The 26,233-nt window shown below is 36.4% G+C and overlaps 1 protein-coding gene across 3 annotated transcripts in view; it reads right to left on the reverse strand.

Annotated features, from left to right (window-relative positions):
- Fnip1 (folliculin interacting protein 1) overlaps positions 1–26,233 on the reverse strand; it is a 154,885-nt gene that overhangs the window by 55,762 nt on the left and 72,890 nt on the right. For all 3 annotated transcript variants that reach the window (XM_074057177.1, XM_020170085.2, XM_020170084.2), the window contains 4 exons: positions 23,698–23,844; positions 22,372–22,541; positions 18,033–19,452; positions 17,107–17,275 (listed from right to left, as the gene is read on the reverse strand). In XM_074057177.1, coding sequence (XP_073913278.1) covers positions 17,107–17,275; positions 18,033–19,452; positions 22,372–22,541; positions 23,698–23,844 — 1,906 coding nt within the window. The remainder of the gene's footprint in view (positions 1–17,106; positions 17,276–18,032; positions 19,453–22,371; positions 22,542–23,697; positions 23,845–26,233) is intronic.

Below are 26,233 nucleotides of genomic sequence, written 5' to 3' on the forward strand. Positions count from 1 at the left end.
AAAGTTTTCAAAGACAATACAAATAGAACAAGGCAATGAAGAGATACTACAAATAGAATAAGGCAATGAAGAGATACTAAACAAAAGCAAAAAAAATTATTAAATTCTGACAGCTACTGCCAAAGGATCTTTGACAGAGGAGAATGGACTTTGATTAATAACAAGTACTCTGAGATATCTTATAGAAATCAAAATAGGTAGACTTTGCACTCATTACCCAAATTTTGTATTTTTCATCAACTTTACTATCACCACCTTTTGATCATTAGTTAACCTTGGTAAATTTGTCAAATAGCTATGAGTCAGGCAACCGGAAGAAAATGTTTCTTAACTTCAAAGAGTTAAATGTTTTAAAATAAGAGATCTTACGCATACAAACAAGTCAATGATAAGATTCCATGCTATCAGGCATTAATATGCCTCACTACCACAGGGCTATCTATCTCTTGATGATATGAACTACCTTGTTGCCTGTGTGTACTACATTTTTCTATTTAACCAAAACATATATCCTGAGTATGGATCCATCATTTAAAAGCGGACAAATCAACATTTACTAACATGGCTCTTCAACATATACTGTTAAATGAGAAACAAAAGTCACTACACACACACACACACACACACACACACAATAATGTCCCAGTTGTGTTTCTAAAATTTCAGAGATACATATATACTTAAATGAAAATATATAGAAAAGGGAATGAAAATACTCAAGTCTTTTGTCATTTAGTCACAATATTAAAGACCTGAAAACATTCAGAATAATCAAAATGGAGCTACTGTAATTTCATATAATATTTACTACAAAACTTCTGAAAATGTAGACAATAAACCCCTAAATAACACTCTATGTTATTTTTTTTTTCTAATTTATTTTTTGGTGACACAGGGGTTTGAACTCAGGACTTTGTGGTTGTTAGGCAGGTGTGATATTGCATGAGTTACACCTCCAGTTCCACACTATATGATTTTTAAAAGCAATGGCTATATATAAAAATAAATAAATGTAAAGTTTGCGAGACCCTATCTCAAAAAACCCCATTACATAAAAGGGCTGGTGGAGTGGCTCAAAGTGTAGGCCTGGATTTCAAACCCTAGTACCAAAAAAAAAAAGAAAAAAAAAAGTGACAAGAAAATATCAAAGAACTTATACACACACTGAGAACATAATCATCAGCAAGCTATTTAGACTAAAACACAAATCTGCTCAACTCAAGCTCTACCACAAACATCTATGTGAAAAATTTGGAATATTAAGAGTATAAAGGATTTCTATCTTTTATTATGTAGATTTTGTATTATAGTAAACCTGATTTTGACCAAGTGCAGTCAAAAAGTAATAAATTTTAAAACTTAAAAGCAGTTTTCAAAAACCAAAGATTTGAATTCCTTCATTTGCATTGTGTAGCTCAGCTGGTGTGAAGAAGTTCTCAGCCAGTGTTATCATCAGTTGAAACCCTGTCTCCAAACCGAAACAAGCAAACAAAACGCCTGGCAAGAGACACTGTGAAGATTCCACGGGTCCCTGAGCTTCTGTGCTTGTGCTCTGTGAGATGATAGCCAAATGCTTCTTATTCAACTCTTGCCAAGGAAATCGCACTTTTTTGTTCAACTATAATAATTACTGTAGTATTATAATTTTGGCAATGGTATATACATCTAAAGGTATAAGCTATATCAACTTACATTTTAAGAAAAAAAGCATATATTTTAACAAAAATATCGCAGTAGTTACGAAAAATAAGAAAGGAGGTCTTATCATATTATAGAAGTTGAATAACTGTTAAAAGCAGATACTACTTTCAAAAGCTGCAATTCTCTTTAGGAGAATTTATGAGAATTTTGAAGGGGGCTCATCCATTCTCACAGAGAAACACTTCAGTGGATAATAGGAAATTGCTCTGAAATATACCTTGCTTAAAAGATGACAGACCACTCTAGAAATTACCTTTATAACTCCTCAATGAACAGTCTGTGGCTAAAATTTTAAAAGGTTTACCAACCCCAAATCTTTAAATATACTTTTTTGTAAGGAAAAGAAAAATGGTCCCAAATCTGTAATCGCCCAAGAGAGAGTATGGCCTAAATTCCAAATTTGAAACCAGAAAAAACTTGAATCAAGCCCACTTCACAAATTGTTTAAAGACCAGGGATGAGGATGGGGCTACTCACTCTGAAATTACTTATTTTCACCTAAGGAATTATCATGTGCAATGTCCTAAATACAACATATATTTTTTGTGTGGTACTGGAGATTGAACCCAGAGCCTCATGAATGCTAAGTACAGACCCTTCCACCTGGCAACATTCTCAGCTCAAGAGTGGCTCCAGTGATACAGTGCCTACCTAGAAAGACCCTGAGCTCAAGCCAGTACTGCCAAGAAAGAAAAAATAACTCAATTCAAACAATCTTAGGTTTTTCTTTCACCATCAGCTTCTAGAAAATATACCCTATACCCAATGGCACATTCTCAACTAAGACTTTCTAGTAGACTTCTCCTGAATCTTTTCTAAGCTTGTTTTATCCAGCTTCAGATACTTCTGAGTCACAAAATGAGTAGTGTATGTGAGGGAAAAACAGTGAATACAAAGCTTCATTTTTCTTAAGCCTTCCTCTAGGAGTTTCACGACTTCTACAATATAAATTCACTTAAAATCTTACCATCTTTTTTTTGTCTCCCAGGCAATTCCAGTGTCCTTCATACAGAAACACTTTAATCTTCAATTAATTCCCTCTTTAGGGAAAACTTCTATATGGCTATCCTGTTAGAAATCCCAGTTTTTTAAAAATTGCCTGCTTGGTATTGTGTTATGGTTTGTATATGAACTATGTCCCCCACAAGGTTATGTGTTGAATGCTTGATCCCCAGCTGGGGTACTATTTTGGGAGATTTTGGAAAATTTAGGAAGTGGGGCCTAGCTAGAGGAAGTAGGAGCCAGGGGGCATGCCTTTGAAGGTTGTGCCTAGTCCCTGTCCCTTTAAGCCTCTCTCTTATTCCTATCTGTCAGGTGCTGAACAGCTTCCTCGTCCTCCACATACTCCTGCAGTCATGATGTTCTGCCCAAGTACATGGGCCAAGCAGCCATAGTTTGAACTCTGAACTGTGAGCAACATAAATCCTTCCTCCGTTAAGTTGCTTTCCCAGATATTTTAGTCATAGTTATTCAAAAGTAACTAATACTTTAGTTACTTTTAAACTCAAAATATGCAACTTGAAAAATTGTACTTTTAAACTCAAAATATTCCAAATCACCTTCATGACTTCCTCAATACTAGGCAGTTCTCTTTAATTATCTTTAAAGACAGAAAGAGAGAACCCCAATACTGGAGGCTCAGGTCTCAGGGACACTGCAGATGGCTACCGAAACTGGCACTGCATGTGGAGATGTGACAAGACACATGCACCAAGAGCATGAATATATTCTAACTTTAAAACTGGCTGCGAACTTCATTTCTGGAAGTTCTAAAGAAATAATCTTAAATTCATAAAATACAGCAATTGTATCAATAGTATTTACAGTAATAAAAGGCAGAAAACCTTTTTTTTTTTTTTTTTTTTGCAACGGGGTCTTGCTCCATAGCTCAGGTTGGCCTGGAACTTGCTAAGTATCCCAGGATAGCCTTGAACTTGCAATCTTCCTGCCTTGGCCTCCCAAGGACTGGTGTTACAGTCAAGCACTATTACGCCTCAGAGAAAACCTCTTTAAAAAGTTGAACAGCCAGGAGTAGTGGCACACATCTATTATCCTGGCTACTCAGAAGGCTGATGTAGGAGGATAGCTTGAGTACAGGAGGTTAAGACCAGACAAGGCAACATAGTGAGAGCCACATCTCAAACAAAAGTAAACAGAATCCTGTGCGGTAGGAGGATAGGGAAAAAATTAGCTATGACAAAAACCACAGAATAATCAACAAACAGTAAAACATGTTTACAAACTATGTTAATAATATCATATTATGTGACAAAAGCAGAATTTGAAATAGCAGATATAAACCCATATATATTTTAATATATGTAATATATGCAAATGTATATGTTCAGTACATAAGGACCCAATTACATATATCTATGTATCTGGCCTCATATACATATATGGTATATATACACAGAAATAATAACAAGAAAAATAAGGTACAGTGATACCTAATATATACAAAACACCACAAAATATGTAAACATTATTATCACTTTTATTACAGCAAAGAAACAGAGGCATTACAAATTTATTCTGCCATAGGATATACAGGCCAAATCTGGGTTTTAGGAGAATATACATGCTACCTAATGACTAGAAGAAATTTTTATATTAAGAATGACAGCCTGGGATTCCAAGATGGCGGCTAGAGGGAGGAAGCAGAAAGCGTGCCTCCTATAGTGAAATCTTGGAGAGACACTGGAGACACACCTTGCAGGCAAAACCACCAAGAAGAGGCAAAACTTTGACCCCTCCAAACCTCCAGACTGTGCAAAGCATCTCCATTTCACGTTAAATGGAGAAACCAGGAGGGCCCCGGGGCTGCCAGTCGCCTGCACCCAGGCAGATTGGGAAGACACGGACAAGGTGAGCTTAGCGGTACCGCGCTTCTCCCACAGACAACGCTGGGCCAAAGCAGCATAGACCCCTGCACAGACCGACCTCCACAGGGGAAAAAAGAGAAACTGAGTAATAAGCAATAATAATAATAAAGACATGTGGGAAAGAGGGTGGGGCACACTGAGTGCCAAAGATTGGGGGAAGGGAATCCTTCCTGGAACTGTAAACAAACAAGCCCGGCGGGCTGGAGAGGCTCCTGCGGGAGCGGGGGCGTGCGCCCAGCAACCAGGAGCGGGAAAGCTGGTGAGAGTGGCGGAGGGAGGAAAACTCCACAGGAGAGGGGGGAAGACCCACTTCCCACGTGAACTGTAAACAAACACGCAGGACTGAGAAAGCGGGTGCAGTGTCACCTCCCCCAGTGTGCTTGGAAAGGGGAAAGCTTGTAGCAGCGCTCGTGCACAGGAAAACTCTGAGTAAACAAAGCCTGCAGGGCCAGAGTGTGAAGCTCACCCCTGAGAACTGCATAAATAAAGCTTCCAGCAACAGCAGGTTGACAGCAGCAGGCAGGTGAGCTGCAGCCCCAGATACCATTCACAGAACCGTCTCCAGAGTCTTTTTTTTTTTTCCTCTCTCCCTACCTTTGATGAGACAACAACCGAACTACACCTGCATGCTGAAAAACTTACTGAAACTTTGTTGCATTTGAACTTGGGACACTTTGTGGGTTTTCTTTTTTTGTGCAGTTTTGTTCTACTTTATGTGTCCCCTTTGATGAGACAACTACAGAACATTGGAGGCACTATCTCCAGGATTGGAGACTGAGATGGACACCAAAATTATTAAGACTGAAACTTCACAGCATTTGAACTTGGAGGGTTTTTTTTATTATCTATTTTTCATTTTGTTTTATTTTATTTATATATATATTTCTTTCATTTATTTATTTTTTATTTTTATTCTTCTTTATTCTTTATATTTTTTATTTTCAATCCTCTGTCTCTCTAATGCCTGTTCAGCTTACTGTCAATTAGTACACTAACACTCCCTGTTTATACCTTTGAAACATTCTAATTTGATTCCTTGTTTTGTTTTCTCCTACTTGTCTGTTTTTCCCTTTTCTTTAACTTCTTGCTTTCCATCTCCTCTCACCTTTCCATTCTAAATATTACCATTGTTATGATTACAAGCTAGAAAATGCTTAATTGCACACAGTACAGGGACAGTAACAACACCAAGGACAATGACAGGAAGACAGAAAAAAACAGGGAAACCAGTTTCCCCACAGCAAAAAATTAGTACAGGAACCAGAGGGGAATGAAGAAAACAGATACTCAGATCCAGACTACAACAAAATGAAGATAACCTATGTCAAAGGACCCAATGAAGCCCACAAGAATAATTTAAAAGAAGACATACTACAGGTACTCAATGAGAATTTTGTAGAGATGATACTGGATAGGGTCAACCAAAATGTACAGGAGACACTCAAGAAATTCCAAGACAATAAAAATAGAGAATTTGAAAAAGCAAAAGAAGAAATAAAGGAAACCATAGAAGCACTGTATAAACACCAAAGTGAAACAGAGAACACGATTAATAAACAGATAAATGAACTCAGGAAAAAAACAGACAACATTAAAGAGGAAGCCACCCAGGATACGGAAAACCTTAGAAAAAACAAAACAGAACTGCAAAACAAAACGGAAGGCCAATCCAGCAGAATATAACAAACAGAAGACAGAATCTCAGAACTTAAAGATGAAATGGTAATTAAAGGAAAAACCGAAGAACTATTAATTAAACAACTCAAGACCTGTGAAAAGAAAATGCAAGAACTCACCGACTCCATCAAAAGACCAAACTTGAGAATCATGGGCATCGAAGAAGGAGAAGAGGTGCAAGCGAAGGGAATGCGTAATATATTCAACAAAATAATAACGGAAAATTACCCAAATCTAGAGAAAGAAATTCCCATACAGATGCAAGAGGCCTCCACCAGGACACCAAACAGACCAGATCAAAATAGAACTACCCCACGACATATCATCATTAAAACAACAAGTTCAGAAACTAGGGAAAGAATATTGAAGCCTGTAAGAGAGAAAAAACAAGTAACATACAAAGGTAAACCCATCAAAATCACAGCAGACTTCTCAACAGAAACATTAAAAGCAAGAAGAGCGTGGGGCGAGATCTTCCAGGCACTGAATGAAAATAACTTCAACCCCAGGATACTCTAGCCAGCAAAACTATCATTCAAAATAGATGGAGCAATAAAAGTCTTCCATGATAAGCAGAAACTAAAACAATATGTGACCACAAAGCCACCACTATAAAAGATTCTTCAAGAGATTCTGCACACAGAAAGTGAGACCCAACATAACCATGACAGGCAGCACCAAACCACAGGAAAAGAAAAAGCAAGAAAGTAGAGAGTAACCTCAACTTAGGTACACACAATCAAACCTTCAAACAACTAAGACAACTAAATGACAGGAATCACCACATACCGATCAGTATTAACACTTAATGTTAACGGACTTAATTCACCCATCAAAAGGCACCGCTTCACGAAATGGATTAAAAAGGAAGATTCAACAATTTGTTGCTTACAGGAGACCCATCTCACCGACAGAAATAAGCACAGACTTAGGATGAAAGGCTGGAAGAAGATTTACCAAGCCAATGGCCCCCGAAAACAGGCAGGAGTAGCAATACTTAATTCTGACAGAGTAGATTTCAAACCTACATTGATCAAACGAGATGAAGAAAGACATTCCATACTAATAAAAGGGGAAATAGACCAAAAGGAAATAATAATCATCAACCTGTATGCACCCAATGTCAATGCACCCAATTTCATCAAACATACCCTGAAAGACCTAAAAGCATATATTAACTCCAACACAGTGGTTGTGGGAGACTTTAACACCCCATTATCATCAATAGATAGGTCATCCAAACAAAAAATCAATAAAGAAATCCAAGATCTAAAATACACAATAGATCAAATGGACCTACTTGATGTCTACAGAACATTTCATCCAACTTCTACACAATATACATTCTTCTCAGCAGCCCATGGTACCTTCTCCAAAACAGATAATATCCTAGGGCACAAAGCAAGCCTCAGCAAATATAAGAAAATAGAAATTATACCGTGCATACTATCTGATCACAATGCAGTAAAAGTAGAACTCAACAACAAAAGTAAAGATAAAAAACATGCAAACAGCTGGAAATTAAATAACTCATTACTTAATGAACAGTGGATCATCGATGCAATAAAAGAGGAAATTAAAAAGTTCCTGGAAGTCAATGAAAATGAAAACACAACCTACCGGAACCTATGGGACACAGCTAAGGCAGTCCTGTGAGGAAAGTTTATAGCCATGAGTGCATATATTAAAAAGACTGAAAGATCCCAAATCAATGACCTAATGATACATCTCAAACTCCTAGAAAAACAAGAACAAGCAAATCCCAAAACAAATAGAAGGAGACAAATAATAAAAATAAGAGCTGAAATCAACGAAATAGAAACCAAAAAAACCATACAAAGAATTAATGAAACAAAAAGTTGGTTCTTTGAAAAAATAAACAAGATCGATAGACCCCTGGCAAACCTGACTAAAATGAGGAGAGAAAAAACCCAAATTAGTAGAATCAGGAATGCAAAAGGGGAGATAACAACAAACACCATGGAAGTCCAGGAAATCATCAGAGACTACTTTGAGAACTTATATTTAAATAAATTTGAAAATCTTAAAGAAATGGACAGATTTCTAGATACATGTGATCATCCAAAACTGAACCAACAGGAAATTAATCACCTGAATAGACCTATAACACAAAATGAAATTGAAGCAGCAATCAAGAGTCTCCCCAAAAAGAAAAGGCCAGGACCTAATGGATTCTCTGCTGAATTCTATCAGACCTTTAAAGAAGAACGGATACCAACCCTCCTTAAACTGTTCCATGAAATAGAAAGGGAAGGAAAACTGCCAAACACATTTTATGAAGCCAGTATTACACTTATCCCAAAACCAGGCAAAGACACCTCCAAAACGGAGAACTATAGGCCAATCTCCTTAATGAACACTGATGCAAAAATCCTCAACAAAATAATGGCAAACAGAATTCAACAACACATCAAAAAGATTATTCACCATGACCAAGTAGGCTTCATCCCAGGAATGCAGGGGTGGTTTAACATAAGAAAATCAATAAACGTAATAAACCACATTAACAGAAGCAAAGACAAAAACCACTTGATCATCTCAATAGATGCAGAAAAAGCCTTTGATAAGATCCAACACCATTTCATGATAAAAGTGCTAAGAAAAGTAGGAATAGACAGAAAGTACCTCAACATTATAAAACCTATATATGACAAACCTACAGCTAGCATTATACTTAACGGAGAAAAATTAAAACCATTCCCTCTAAAATCAGGAACCAGACAAGGATGCCCACTATCTCCACTCCTATTCAACATAGTGCTGGAATTCCTAGCCAGAGCAATTAGGCAAGAAGAAGGAATAAAAGGAATACAAATAGGTAAAGAAGCTGTCAAAATATCCCTATTTGCAGATGATATGATCCTATACCTTAAAGACCCAAAAAAGACATCATCAATAGCTACAGTAAGGTAGCAGGATATAAAATCAACACAGAAAAGTCATTAGCATTTCTATACACTAACAATGAGCAAACTGAAATAGAATGTATGAAAACAATTCCATTTACAATAGCCTCAAAACAAAATCAAATACCCAGGTGTAAACCTAACAAAAGATGTGAATGACCTCTACAAGGAAAACTATAAAGTTCTGAAGAAAGAGATTGAGGAAGACTATAGAAAGTGGCGAGATCTCCCATGCTCATGGACTGGTAGAATCAACATAGTAAAAATGTCGATACTCCCTAAAGTAATCTACATGTTTAATGCAATTCCCATCAAAATTCCAATGACATTCATTAAAGAGATTGAAAAATCTACTGTTAAATTTATATGGAAACACAAGAGGCCATGAATAGCCAGGGCAATATTCAGTCAAAAGAACAATGCTGGAGGTATCACGATACCTGACTTCAAACTATATTACAAAGCAATAACGATAAAAACAGTATGGTACTAGCACAAAAACAGACATGACGACCAGTGGAACAGAATAGAGGACCCAGATATGAAGCCACACAACTATAACCAACTTGTCTTTGACAAAGGCGCTAAAAATATACGCTGGAGAAATAGCAGCCTCTTCAACAAAAACTGCTGGGAAAACTGGTTAGCAGTCTGCAAAAAACTGAAACTAGATCCATGTATATCACCCTATACCAAGATTAACTCAAAATGGATCAAGCATCTTAATATCAGACCACAAACTCTTAAGTTGATACAAGAAAGAGTAGGAAATACTCTGCAGTTAGTAGGTATAGGTAAGAACTTTCTCAAGGAAACCCCAGCAACACAGCAACTAAGAGATAGCATAGATAAATGGGACCTCATAAAACTAAAAAGCTTCTGTTCATCAAAAGAAATGGTCTCCAAACTGAAGAGAACACCCACAGAGTAGGAGAAAATATTTGCCAGCTACACATCAGACAAAGGACTGATAACCAGAATATACAGAGAACTTAAAAGACTAAATTCTCCCAAAACAAATGAACCAATAAAGAAATGGGCAAGTGAACTAAACAGAACTTTCTCAAAAGAAGAAATTGAAATGGCCAAAAAACACATGAAAAAATGCTCACCATCTCTAGCAATAAAGGAAATGCAAATTAAAACCACACTAAGATTCCACCTCACCCCAGTTAGAATGGCCATCATTAGCAACACCACCACCAACAGGTGTTGGCGAGGATGCGGGGAAAGTGGAACCCTCTTACACTGTTGGTGGGAATGTAAACTAGTACAACCACTCTGGAAAAAAATTTGGAGGCTACCTAAAAATCTAAACATTGATCTACCATTTGATCCAGCAATACCACTCTTGGGGATATACCCAAAAGACTGTGACACAGGTTACTCCAGAGGCACCTGCATACCCATGTTTATTGCGGCACTATTCACAATAGCCAAGTTATGGAAACAGCCAAGATGCCCCACCACTGACGAATGGATTAAGAAAATGTGGTATCTCTACACAATGGAATTTTATGCAGCCATGAAGAAGAATGAAATGTTATCATTCGCTGGTAAATGGATGGAATTGGAGAACATCATTCTGAGTGAGGTTAGCCTGGCCCAAAAGACCAAAAATCGTATGTTCTCCCTCATATGTGGACATTAGATCAAGGGCAAACACAACAAGGGGATTGGACTATGAGCACATGATAAAAGCGAGAGCATACAAGGGAGGGGTGAGGATAGGTAAGACACCTAAAAAATTAGCTAGCATTTGTTGCCCTCAATGCAGAGAAACTAAAGCAGATACCTTAAAAGCAACTGAGGCCAATAGGAAAAGGGGAACAGGTACTAGAGAAAAGGTTAGTTCAAGAAGAATTAACCTAGAAGATAACACCCACGCACAGGAAATCAATGTGAGTCAATGCCCTGTATACCTATCCTTATCTCAACCAGCAGAAACCCTTGTTCCTTCCTATTATTGCTTATACTCTCTGTACAATAAAATTAGAAATAAGGGCAAAATAGTTTCTGCTGGGTATGGGGGGAGGAGGGAGGGGGCGAAGTGGGTGGTAAGGGAGGGGGTGGGGGCAGGGGGGAGAAATGAACCAAGCCTTGTATGTACATATGAATAATAAAAGAAAAAGGAAAAAAAAAGAAAAAGAAAATGTGGTATCTATACACAATGGAATTTTATGCAGCCATGAAGAAGAATGAAATGTTATCATTCACTGGTAAATGGATGGAATTGGAGAACATGATTCTGAGTGAGGTTAGCCCAGCCCAAAAGACCAAAAATCGTATGTTCTCCCTATATGTGGACATTAGATCAAGGGCAAACACAGCAAGCGGATTGGACTTTGATCGCATGATAAAGCGAGAGCACACAAGGGAGGGGTGAGGACAGGTAAGACACTTAAAAAATTAGCTAGCATTTGTTGCCCTTAACGCAGAGAAACTAAAGCAGATACCTTAAAAGCAACTGAGCCCAGTAGGAATAGGGGACCAGGAAGTACAGAAAAGGTTAGATCAAAAAGAATTAACCTAGAAGGAAACACACATGCACAGGAAATTAATGTGAGTCAATTCCCTGTATAGCTATCCTTATCTCAACCAGCAAAAACACTTGTTCCTTCCTATTATTGCTTATACTCCCTCTTCAACAAAATTAGAGATAAGGGCAAAATAGTTTCTGCTGGGTATTGAGGGGGTGAAGGGGTGAGGGGGAGAGGAAGGGGGCGGAGTGGGTAGTAAGGAAGGGGGTGGGGGCAGGGGGGAGAAATGACCCAAGCTTTGTATGCACATATGAATAATAAAACAATTAAAAAAAAAAGAATGACAGCCTGATGCATGGTAGAGTTAAAAAATTTTATGTACATCCAACATTTTGTACAGTAAGTATATATTGTTTTGTTTGTAAAACACTGGGAGTTTTTTAGAAATGGGGGAGAAAAAGAGAAACATTCTCCCTCATGTAGGTCAGAATAATAGAATTGTATCTTTTCAACCAAGTACCATCTCTATTACTCATGTTTTAAAAGTCTAGCCAGGCACGGTGGCTCACATCTGTAATCCCAGCTACTCAGGAGGTAGAGGTAGGAGCACTGCAAGTTCAAGGCCAGCGCAGACAAAGGCAGTAGTAGGACTCTATCTCTGAAACAAAAAATTTAAAAACAGGGCTGGTTGTGGCAGTCCATGCCTCTAATCCCAGCTATTCAGGAGATGGAAGCAAGGAGGACTGTGGTGGTCTGAGGCCAACTTGGGCAAAAGTATGAGACTCTATCTGAACTACAAACTAAAAGCCAAAAGGAATGAATTCTAGTTTCACTCTTCCCTTGTCGGTAACTTAAAACTTCCCTCGTATGTAACTTAAAACTTCCCTCAGCTATATCTGAAATATAATGGCAAGTACGTAAAGATGACTACAAGATTAAGTGAGATAGTACATTTTTATGTGCCTGCCTGGCCACAGTAAGGCCACAATGCCATTCTCATCATTACTGTTATTCCTCCTATCGTAATTAACAGGTAGCAACCTTTGACAGCAGCCTGTTTCAATGGCAGGCTTTCCAAAAGAATACCAAAGGGCACTGTTTTTGGTGATGGGTACAGATGGAGAACGATGAGACCAAGGAACTGAGATCAGATATAAAGACTACACAGACTACATTACAAGGTTTCATGTAATATCCAAACCAAATAATTCAACAAATACTGAATACTATGTCAGGCACTGGGTGAGAGACAATGGAAAAAGTTCCTTTACCTTAAAGGACAAATATCACCAGCTGATTCTAAATTCTCTCCTATGAAGCACTGTTTTATACTACACTTATTTATATACTGTCTCCATTACCAAGTAAATAACTCAGAAAAAAATCAATTTCATCTGTATATCCCTTGGAGTATTAGCACTACATTTGAAACATAGAAGGTCAATAAATGTATGTATGATTGGTATTAACAGGTTGAGCAAAATGGACTTTAAATATGAAAAACTCAAGTTTTGATATGGTTTCTTCACAAACTGATTTTTATCTAGATTTGCCACAATTTCCCTACTACATAATACCAAAACTTAAATGTTTTATCTTACTTTCTGTAGACACGGGCTTGAAACTTTTTTTTTTTTTTACCAACAACTGACTTCTAGATCAATCAGCCACATTTTCTCACACATGATTTCCCAGTTGGCTTTCTCTACTTCCTTGTTTAGCTTCTTTAAAAAAAAAAAAAAAAAATGGCAGAGGCGGGGGAGAATATTTTGTTATTTAAAAAACATAGTGACAGAAAAAAGTTGAAGGAAGAAACAGATAATTCAACAAAACAATAGTTGAACACATCAGTACCAAATTAATAGAACCAAACAGATAATCAAGAAAGATATAAAAGACTTCAATAAAGCTATCCATCATCTTTCACATGATAGCTACAGAACACCTCACCCAACAATAGCAAAGTATATATTCTCTTCAAGTACAAATGGCACATTCTCCATGATAAGTCATATACTATACTATAAAAACAAGTATTGGTAAATTCAAAAGCACTAAAACCTCACACAGTATGTTCTTTGGTCACAATGGAACTAAATTAGATATCAACAACAAAAGGAAATTTGAGGAATTCTACATATGTTTAGAAGTTAAACAGCATACTTCTAAAAAAAATCTGTGGGTCAGAGAAATTATACGGTAAATTTTAAAATGTTTTGAAGTGAATGAAAATGAAAACACAGGAGATCAAAACTCATAAAATTCAATTAAACCAGTACTTAGAGGAAATTTTATAGCTTTAAATACCTATGTTAAAAAGAAGCAATATTGTAAATCAATAAGCTGCTCTTCTACCTTAAGAAACTAGAAAAGTAGAGTAAAGTAATCCTAGAGCAAGCAGGAAAAAAAAATAATAAAGGAGGCCAGTGGAAATCAATGAAATAGAAAACCAAAAATGCAGAGAAAATGAATGAAAACACAACTTTGTCTCTTTGAAAAGATGGACAAACTGACAAACCTTCACCTAGAATGGAGATCAGGAAAATTTTCTTTAAAGAGATTCATAAAAAATATTTTAGGCTTTGCAGGCTAACCTGTCTCAATGACTCAACTGTTAATCATGAAAACAACCATGCAGTATATAAAAAAGATGACACTGATTAGGTTACAATAAAACTTCATTTACAAAAAGCAGGACCATTTGACTCCTGGTTCATGGTTTGGTCTTTGATATAAGTAAAAATATCTGCAAATTAGCCAACCCATGAATAAACTCCTTTCTTTCCCCTCCACCTTTCTGGAGGGAAAAAACAAAGACAGAGATAGGCTACTCAGGAGGCAAAGACAGGAGGATTGTGAGTTCAAAGTAAGCCAGGGCACAGTTAGTGAAATCCTAACTTTGTTTTGTCTCAAAAACAAAACAAAAAGAAAGGGCTGGGGCAAAGCTCAAGTGGCAGAGTGCTTGCCTAGCACAAGGCTCTGAGTTCAATCCCCAGTCATGGAGAGAGGGTTGGGGAGGAAGTGCAGAGGGGAAAGAGGATGAGAATTTACAAAAGAGAAGACATTACCATCAACCTTATTAGCATTACAAATATATACCACAAACAACTTTATTAAATTAAACCACTTAAATGAAACATTCCTAGAAAGACATAAATTATCAAAACTGACTCAATAAGAAATAAAATTAAAAAAAAAATCAGAGTAGATGTGTAAACAGTAAAGAAACTGAGTTAGCAGTTTAAAATATCCTTTTTTTGGGGGGGGTGGGGGTAGGAGGGGAGGTACTCAGGATTGAACATAGGACTTATAAATGCTAAACACATGCTCTACCCATTAAGTAACAACCCCATCCCTAAAATATCCTTATTCTTTAAAGTTCAGGCTCAGATGGCTTAACTGATGAATTCTATCAAACATTTAGAGAAAAACAGTAACAATCCTCTAAAACAATTCCAGAAAATAGAAGAAGAGGGACTACTTTCCAATTCATTCTATGAGGCCAGTACTAATCACTTTGGTATTAAATACACACAAAAGAATTACAAGAAAATTCATATCCCTCATGAATACAAATTCCAAACTCTACAACAAACTATTTTAAGTCAAATCTAGCAACATGTGTCTTGGTTTTGTTGTTGTTTTCAGGATGGAATAGAACCCAGGGCTTCACACATGGGAGGTAAACGCTACCATTTAGCCATGTTCTCAGCCCAAATCTAGCAACATGTAAAAAGGATATATACCATGACCAAGTGGGATTTTTCCCTAGGAATGCAAGGGTTGGTTTATCCTCTAACGATTAGTCAACATAACCCATGGTGTTAATAGTTCAAAGAAGAAAAGCACATGATCATCTCAATAGACATGGAAAAGCATTGGGCAAATTCCACACTCATTCATGATCTAAAAAGAGTGAGGAAAAACAAACAAAACAAAGACAAGGAATAAGAAGAAAACTTCCTAAGCCAGGCTAAGAAAGACAAAGGCTGTGTGTTTTCTCTTATATATGGGAGATAGACAGAATACAAACACAAGCAAAATTATGGAAAACAGGTTTTGCTAAAGTGAGGTCACTAATGGGAGAGGGAGGGTAAAAGAAGGAAGTTAAGAAAGTGAATATGGTTGGTGTACTTTCTATACAAGAATGAATGTAGAATTTTTAAACCTGCTGAAATCACCATAAGAAGGGGACTAAGGTAAAAAGAAAACTAGAGGGGATGAACCAATTTGGGTTATAATACGTACATACATGGAAATGTCACAGTGAAACTCCCTGTATAGCTATCTTAAACAAACAAAAATGCCTTTTTTAAATGAAAAACAAACAAACAAACAAACAAAAAAAGTAGAACAGGAAGGTAAAATAGGTCCTGTCTTTAGATTGGCACCAGTGGGAGGGGTATAGGTAGGTGAATGTAGTAGAAATATTATGTACTCATGTATGAAAATGGAAAAATTAAGACATGTTGAAAACTATTCCAGTAATGGGGGGAAAAGAGGGATAGAAAGAATGATGGAGAGGGTGAATTCAACTATGATACATAGTAAGAACTTTTGTAAATGTCACAATATACCCCCAGTTCAACAATAGGGTAATAAAAAATTTGTTAAATAAAATAAAAAAGGGAACTTCTGTCTGATAAAGATATTTATAAGAACTCAACAAATAGTTAATAATAAATGTCTCAGTGTTTTTCCCATAAGAGGAACAAGAGAATGATATCTACTTTTACCCTTTTTATGCAACACTGTGTCCTGAAGATTCTAGCCAATACAAGGGGTGGAAGGAAGCATCCAGATAGGAAAGGAAGATACAAAACTGTTCACTGATGACATGAACCTATGTGTAGAAGACTAAGAAGTCTACATGAAAAACTCATACAACTAGTAAGAGTTTAACAAGGTCATAGGATAAAAGATCTATATACAGCAGGGTGGGTGCCAGTGGTTCATGCCTGTAATCCTAGGCAGCCTGAGCAAACAGTTTGCGAGACCCTAACTCGAAAAACCCTTCACAAAAAAAGGGTGGTGTAGGCCCTGAGTTCAAACTCCAGTACTGCAAAAAAAAAAATCTATATACAAAAATTAACTATCTTTGTATACATAAGCAATAAATAATCTGAAAAGGAAATTAGGAAAGTAATCTCATTCAAACATTTCTAATTTGTTGATGTTGTAAAAAGTGGACACCTATGAATATAAGAAGTACTTGCTATATTTCAGATTTCCATTTTAATTGATTCCTGAAACTCTATACTTCTTTCTCAGTGATAGGTACGCAAGGATGTAGGAGATGTATTTGAAATCATTAATTCAGAGAACAATAATTGTGCTACACAGTCACAAGTGACCAAAAATGCAAAGTAATTCTGGATTCTGTTTTTTTAACAGAGTTTTCTCTGAATATATTCAGGGACAATGAAAGCCACTCACCTGTACAGCATGAGACAAATCTGACACAAGACACTGACGGAGCCTTTCATCATTACCAATTCCTTGAAGAACAAAGTCAGGCACATAAGATGAGCAGTAGCCACCCAGCAAGGACCTCCCAAAGTTAGCAATGTTGGGCTGAACAGCACTCACATCAATCAACTTTGACCTGGAACAGAGATACCCAAGGAAGGGAAATCTAATTGGTAATAAACATTTTTTACCAGTAAAAAAAAATTATGAACTCTAGTCCCTATTTCCTGTACCACTATTTTCCATAAAATATACTCACAGTAAAACCATCCTTTATTACACTGCCTCAGATGCTGAAACTGACTACAAATACTCTTCTTATATGGAGAAGGATTGGTGAATAACTTTGCTCATTAACAGTCTTTAGGAGAGCTGTCTTGTGTTTGAAAACCACCATCCAAAACAAAGTAGCTAGGTATTTTACAAGTTCAAATCTAGGTGTATAACATTTGTCAAGAATGGGTTTTCTCCTTGCATACTTGATCTAGAGTACACATTCTGTCCTCTTAGTCTTAGCCACATTTACTTCTAACAGCTATTTCCCACATTCTCAGGGATTCTCGCTCCATAACTGCCAGGAGTGCTATCAGTCCACCTTGGGGCATAATTCAGTCCAAAATGACTTGAAAACTCCTAAGTATTAAGCAATCTCTTATGCATCACCCAGATCCTTTAACTTTTCTCTAACTCCCTCACAAGGCCTTTCTGCATGTTTGTGGGGCTTAGACTAATTCTTTCTGTAAGTAAAAACACATGATAATAAAAAAGGGAATTTGGCTAGGGCACTGATGTCTTTTTTTGTATTAGCTGCCACCAACCTTCAGAGGTCAGTTAAACAAAAGAAAGGTATGTGTTTAGATAGTGCTTGTTATGAGTAAAAACTTTCTACTTACCCAGGAAAAGGTATCTCATCCTCTTCTGCCCAATCTTCTTGCTCCCCTCCATAATAACTGCTGACTTGTCTTGTCATATCATGACCTGTGTCTTCACTTTCACTATCCCCAAGGGCACTATCTGAACTTTCATTTCTTGGAATGTCCCATTCATTTCCTACAGCAATTTTTTTCTCTGAACTCTCTTTATCCCCATGGGGGACAAGGATGGAGAGTGTACCTCTTTGGTCCTGCTGAGGAAAGCAGGTTTTACATGAATCTTGCTGAACTGTTTCTACACATTTACAGAATTCATTATTCTGTTTGCTATTTTTTGTACACAATCCTTTTGAAAACTCTAACATACAGTAGTGTTCTTTACTGCCCATACTTGTTTTAACTGGAACATCATCAATAGTCCTGGTTTCAATTGAATCATCATTAAAATATTCATCAAATAAGCTCATGTTATCTGGGTCTGAATGACTCCAACAGGGAAGTTCGCAGGGCTCTCCAGAAACCATGTTCTGTATATCAGACTCTCCAGATTGGTCCTTAGTTGTTTGTTTAGTTTCTTGATGCTTGTCAGTCACCCCTCTGTCTTCTTGTAATGGTTTGGTGTGATGCCTCATAATCTGATCCACCACTGCCTGACTCCTGAGTTCAGTATCTGAATCAGGTGACATAGAATCCCCAATCAGGAAAGTAACCTTTGTCTGGGTTGCCTCACAAGAAAATGTAGCAGGCACAGTCTTATCTGGAGGTTTCTTTTCCACAGCTATTCCTGTGGATCTCATCGCTTTGCCAGTGTGATTATCTGAATCCAGCAATTCCTTACTCTGCCATGCTTCCTCTGTTGGCTCTAAGCCTGCATCTGACAATACACATTTGTCTACTGGTGCAGATCCTGTGCAAACCACTGTCTCTAACTTGGTGTCAAAGCAAGTTCTTAATTTTTCTCTATACTGTTTAACATCAACAGCATTTTCTTCTTGGCAGTCAGAAGGAGAAATCATCTGGCATTCATCTGAAATTCCTAGCAGTTCCTTAGAACTATCTTGAATGTCTTCTCTCTCTTGTTGTGACACATTCTCTGTATTCTGCCCAAGGAGTGGATGAGTGCAATATTTACAGTTGCAATTAGGAGTTCTTGTCTCTTCTGACTCTTTAAAGAGCAAACTGCTTTTGTTTCTATGCATTGTGATAAGCACATACTCAGATTCCTCTATTTCACCTTTCTCTAAAGTGGTAGTGATCACTGTCCCTGGCATAACAATGGCTTCATCTTCTCCATTTTCTAGAAGATGGGTTTCTTGAAGTTCAGAGCATCTTATGAAATAAGTAAGAAAATAAAGCAGCCTTTGGACCATGTCTTGTCGTTTGCCAACTACTACTGTTCTTGCTAAATGTACAGGAGAGCCAATAGCGCCATACAAGTCTCCTGAAATGGAAAAATTAGTTAATGGACACATCCTCTCCCCACACATCTAAGCAGTCTATTTTCAGTTATGAGATGCCTACTCTATAAGGAGCAGTTCAGGTTTTACTATTAGTTCTTTAAAAGATGACTATTCAGGAGAGTAGGATAAAAATGAGTAGTTTTAATAACAGAAAAAGATGAATGGAGGGGTTTTCTAGCTTCCTCCTTGAAGGTTTTTACGGTTCTGAAACCTCAGAGTCAGTTCTCAAAGTCACATTTACCAAGAATATTCTCTGTACCAGGTCCCATGCAGAGACTCTTTATGTGGGTGAGATGTATTGCCTGAAGTACTGTGTATACAAGGATTCCATAGCTATGTCCAATGCAGAAAAGACCACGATATCTACTGACAGGCAAGGAGAGGACAAAAGCAGTGGTGGCATGGGGCAGAGCTGGAGTCACACACATCTATATTTATGCTATAGCTCAAATTAAGCTTATAATTTGATTGCAAAACAAGAACTTAAAAATGGAGAGTACAAAGCCATTAATATAAATTTAATTCATTTTTTGCAAGCTATTAGCATATACATTTAAAGACCTCTATTTTTATGTTACAAAAAGCCATACTTTTTAAAGGAACAAATAGGTCTCAACTAAATACATGCTGTAGAGAATAGTGGGGTAACTTTTCTCCTCTGGCTAAGGTACTGGTCCAAATACCAGAATGTTGCTACTCCAAACTAATCCCCCCAAATTCTCACTAATTACTAAATAAATTGAAACCACTTTGACATGACAAAAAGAACTTTTCCGGTATTTTTGGTTTTTTTTTTTTTTGGAGGGGGCAGGGTATGAACTCAGGGTTTCATACTTGCAAAGCAGGCACTCTACCACGTGAGCCACACCTCCGGCCCCAGCTTTATTTTCTTATAGTTACTCTTTTTCATCTTTATTAGCTCAAAGCCCCACTTAAACTGGACTACTTAAACTGGAACACCCAGTATGCTTTGAACTTTTAATATTTACACTCCTTTTACTTATTCAATATGCTCTCTCTTCCCTATCTCTGCTAATCCAAAGCTTCTCAACAAAATATCCCACTTGTGAAAAAATCAAGTTCCCCTTACTGAACTCCCACTGAGCTTTTCATTTCTTCTAGTATTTCTTTTTTGAATTACCATTATTGTAAGACATATATTATCTGTAGTATTAGACTGCTAACTTCTTGGGTCCAAATTATCCATTTTTATGCAATCCAGTGCTCTTTGTATAGAGCCTCAGATATGTTATGCACTCAAAAATAATTGCAGAATTGAAAATAGATTTGAAATATCCCAATTAAAAATAGTACTGAGGGTTGGGCACCATAGCATGTTCCTGTAATCCCAGCTATGAGGGAAGGGGAAGTAGGAGGATCATGGTCCTAGGCTAGCCCCAGGTAAGAAAGCACAAAATCCTACCTGAAAAACAAACTAAAGCAAAAAGGCAGGGGGTGTGGCACAAGTGGTAAAGCACTTGCTTATGCAAGTGCAAGATCCTGAGTTCAAATTCAAGTACAGCTTAAAAAAAAAGGGAAAACCTATTGAATTACTTCCTTTAAAAAAGACCAAATTCCATATATCCATGTTCCATGCAAGGAATACTACTCACCATTAAAATTATGTTGAACAAAACCAGCCAATTTAATATAAATGAAGATATTTTGTTGAAAATAAGAAAATGAAAACTATATAGTGAGCAAAAGATCAGTTTGTTGCCTGAGACGGGGGAAGGGAGGAAAGGGAAAGTGAAGAGCTGCTGAAGAAAGAGATTACAAGACAGCGTTAAGGAAACTTTTGGAAGTGATGGAGATATTCACTATCTTGATTGTGATGATGAATATATACATACATGTGTATGTCAAACCATCAAAGTGTATACTTTAAATATGAATATATGTATGCCAATCATTAAGCAAAAAGGGGGAGGAAAGGAGGAATAGAATGGCTAAATGAGTCGATAAACTACAGGACAATCTGCCTGGCAAGATTAATCATCAGAACAACGTATAAGAAGTTTCTACCTGATTTCCAAGATTGTGTTCTTATCACAATCTTCTATTATTGAATAGAAAGAGAGTAATAGAGTAAGAGTAGAAGTGACAGCAGCTATGTATACTGGACACTGTCCTAATATAGTATCACTTTACATGTATTATTTAATTTTTGCAACTTTTTGAAGTATCCACTATTACTGTCCCCATTTTATGATTCAAGTGTAGTGTGCCTCACTCCACAGCCTGTGCTTTTAAGCACCCATGCCTCTCTAATGCCTGGCATTCTCTTCCCTGTTACCCATCTATTTAATGATGTCTAGTACTAAGGGAAACATTTTCCAAAATGACCTGTCAAACAAAAAGTGGAAAACAGAAACCTCAATGAGTTGCTTCTTTTTCCCTCTCTTTTTTTCCCAGTTTCCTCTATCTCTCTCTGATAGGGTATCACTAGATAGCCCAGGCAGGCCTTGAGCTCACTATATAGCCCAGTTTCACCTTGAATTCGCAATCTTCCTGCCTCAGCTCCCAAGTGCTATAATTCTGGGTATGCCTGGCTCTTTTTGTTCTTTAACTAAATTTATTTATTTTAGCTATCACTGATGTTTTTCTAGACAAAGTGTTTAATTCAAAGTATGAAAATGAAAAAATTTTGAAGACTCTAAAGTTATTAGTAAACCAGCTATCAGCTTGCAAGTTCTCTTGCTGTACGTTCTCTACTTGCTATCAGGCATAAGATGACAGGACAATTTAGCAGACACAAAAGGACAAGTACAGAAGAGATGCTTTAGAATGAATGGTAGAAAAGAGCGTATTTTATTGATTTTTCTTCTGCTATAAAATAATTCCAGACAATTTTAAGTCTTAAGTGTAATACATAGTGTAAGACCTTTCAAACTACGTACCTAGTTGTGCCCAAAGTGGGTTATACGGATGAGTTTTTGCCAACATGTCCACACTCTGAGAGGAATGTTTTTCTAAAAATATTTTTATAGGTGGCTGTCCATTTGGCATGACTGTTGGAACCCAGGCAAGATGATTGGTCAAGACTGCAGTAATGAGAGCTGGCAAGAATCTGCAAACAAAATGCATCCTATCAGATTATTACCTTCATGAAACCTTAGGTAAAATGTTTTGACAGAGTAAACAAAGAAAAAACATATTCTCATATGGCCAAATTGCATAAATAAGGAGAAGAGAGAGAAAAAGAGAGGTATACCACAAGAACAAAAAAAGAAGGTTAAATCTTTTCTTTGGAGAGGAATTAAATAAAATCTCTAAAATAGAACACTGATAAGACACTATTTCAGATCATAACTATAAAACAAAAATACCATTTTACTTGAAGAACTATGGATTCTTTTTGGTGTTTAATATGCTCAGTTCATTAATAAATGAACCAGCAGGTCCTTAATTTCCAAATTCTTAAGTTGGTAATTTCCAAACTGCTAAATGGGAAAAATGAAAAGTATTAAACAAACTATTCACCATCAAAGAGAATAAAAATATCTGAATTATACTGGATTCTAAAGACTTGATGAATAGTTAGAAGAAAACAATGAAATAAAATACCACATTAAAAATGTGAATGTGGCAAGAAATAAAATTACTTTTCTGAAGCTAGGGGCTGGTGGCTCATGCCTGTAATCCTAGCTACTTGGGAGGTGGAGATCAGGAGAATAGAGGTTTTAGGCAAGCCTACGCAAACAGTTTGTGAGACTCCATCTCTAAAATAATCAGAGTAAAATGTACTTGAAGTGCAATGTGGCTAAAGAGGTAGAAAACCTACTTTGCAAGCATGAATCCCTAAGTGCAAACCTTAGTCCCACCAAAAACAACCCAAAGTACAAAAAAACCCAACCAACCAAACAAAAAAACCCAGTGTCACTGAAATCCTAGCACTTCCCGACAGATTTTTAAAAATTCTTTTCTATGAAATAAAACTCTTGATACAATTAAAAAAAAGTGGGAAGCCTCACAGAATTCTGTAACATGTCAGAATTTTAATTTTTAAATGTTTTTATTCATACAGTTCTGTGGAACTCTTTCCATAACCTAACATTTAATTATTTTCAGAAGATTTTATTATTAATAAAAAATAATAACAGGGATAATGTATTATTATCCCCATTCTGTAAGTGGGTTTGCTAATAATCTAGATATTGAGCTACTACAATAAATGATAACAAGCATACATACAAAAATAACTGAATAAATAAAACAAGCCATACTGATTTTTGGAAGCATTTTCCATTAGAAAAGTGAACTCCTTCATGAAACGATGGCAAAGCTGATTCTTTTCTGGAGTCCCCGACATCATTGTAAGCCAGACAGGTTCTCCGATTCGTGGCATTGTGTAAAGATTACAAATAGTTGTTCTAAAAAGAAGACACATTATGAAATTTGTGGTTATTAAGTTTTTGAGAAAAATCACTGAATATAATCTTTTCTTCTTGTTATCAGGATAATAGCACGAGAAATGTTTTGTATATAACTTAAAATGTACTAGTTCTGGTGCTGGCTGTCCTCCTCAGTGATGGTATGCCCTACAGTAAATTATTTCCCTACTTTACACACCATTTCTTGTACCTGTAAGATGAAAAGGACAGGACTAGGTAACTTCTAGAGCCCCTTTCAGCTTTACATTTCTACAGCATACTGTATTTAGGTATTTTGTAAATAATCAACAAATACAAAAGAAAAATATTCTAACAGTGCCACAGCTTATCTGTCTACCCACCAAAAATAATCATTTATCTGATTCACTGTGTTGCTTTTTAGTAAAGGTTTAAAGTATGATGAGGATACTACACATACATGCTATATTTGATGGCTCTCAACTTTCTGCAATTTTTTCTTGAATTAATACAAGGGAAGATTGCTACATAATTATTATAGTGCTTTCCTAGCTGTCATTTTGGATTAATTTAGACAACTAGTCCTGTGACTTATACTCCCTTCTGAAGGTTTCAAAGCATATTTGGGATGTTTTCTTCCTTTTATCAGAATCCATTCAACCAAATCTTATATATTCACTAGACTAACCAACTCTGTAAAGCTTGAAGCTTTAGAAATAAGTCAGAAACACTACAGAATGGTGTCCTACCTTCCATTTTTTAGAACAGTGCTATGTCACAGAACTTTTGGCAATAATGGAAATGCTCTGTATCTGCAGTGTCCAATATGGAAACCACTAGCTGTATGTATTTACTGAAAAACTGAAATGTGAGCCACATGACTGAGAAACTGAATTTTTTATACAAGTCAAATTGAATGGTCACATATGGCTAAGAGATCAGAATGCACTGGACAGTGTATTCTAGAAAGTTCCTTGAGATCTCCAAAAATTCTATTATCCACCTCAGAATAATTCTCTAACACCTAGAATCCAAAAAAGGAGATGAATTCTCCCCTCTGTACAAGTTTTCTTGGATCTTTAACCAATATAAACACAATATATTAACCAATATTCTTTCACAATATATTAGAATGGATAGAAATAAAAAATATAGGACACTTTAAAAAGTTCTTATGAGGCATAAAAATCATTGCTTAGAACTTAAAAATAAATTATACTAGAAAAAATACTTTTCTATAGAGAAAAGTATGACTAATGTACAAATTAAGAATATAGAAAAATGTTTATTTTTAAAGCTTATTAAGGATGTTCAAACAGGATGAAAACTGAACACAAAATGTTCATATGTTCTCAGTTCAAAAACCTCAACTGGATACCACTTAGAATTTGAAAACAAATCAACTACTACAAATGAGTTAGAAAGGAGCTATTAGTGAAAACTAAAATTGGAGATTTCATAAAATTCTAGGTGATAAAACATACGGAAGACTCAAGTGGAGGAAGTTATAGTAAACATTTACAGAAGGGGAAATAGACAAAGAGCAGTTTGCCCCACTGAGACAAGAAGGGGCTCAGGACTCACAAATGCAAGGAAAGTAGAAGCCACTATTTAAGAGTAAGACTGAAAACTTGGAGACAAACTCAAGGTCCATAAAAGATTGGTAATCTCACAGAATCACTACAGTTAGGGGAGCAGATGTAGGAATTAAATAGCCCAGAGGAATGACCTCCCCCAAATCTTTCCTGTCATTTGAGTCTTTCACACACAGTATAAACAGTCATACAGCATACCTTGTAGCATTAAAATTCATATGGGGAAAACAGGTCTAAATCTGATCCTTCAGAAAGCAATAATGAGAAAAGATTGAGAACAATACTCTAAAAGTCTCCAGTCAGAAGAAGTCTGCTATTCAGAGAACTCCTAGCTTACTATTCAGCATCTCATTCTCAATTATGAATGGGAACCAAGTAACAGTGATATTTAAAGATAGCCTCCAAGGCAAAAGATGCAGAAATAGAAAGAAAACACATACTCTCAACATACAAAATGACTCCAGAGACAACAGAAATAATACACAAAACAGAAGAGAATTTTTAAATAAAACTAATGTATACTCTGAAAGAATAGTACAGAGGATACATTTTTAAAGATTATCTGAAAATAAGAAAGCATAAAACATTTGCTAAAACAAAAAAGGGATAAAAAATAATAATATATTCAAAAATATGAAAGGAGGCATACAAGATCAATCCAGGAATACTAGTTTCTAACAAAAAGGATTCCAGAGAGAAAAAAATAGAAGAAAGTAAGTTATCAAAGAAAGTAAAAAAAAAAAATTATCAGAGCTGAAGGATAAGGCAGGACTACAACTGTGCTGAGAGGATAAAGGACTAAGAATGTTTCTGGT

The sequence above is a fragment of the Castor canadensis genome, chromosome 16, assembly GCF_047511655.1.
Source record: "Castor canadensis chromosome 16, mCasCan1.hap1v2, whole genome shotgun sequence".
NCBI lineage: Eukaryota > Metazoa > Chordata > Mammalia > Rodentia > Castoridae > Castor > Castor canadensis.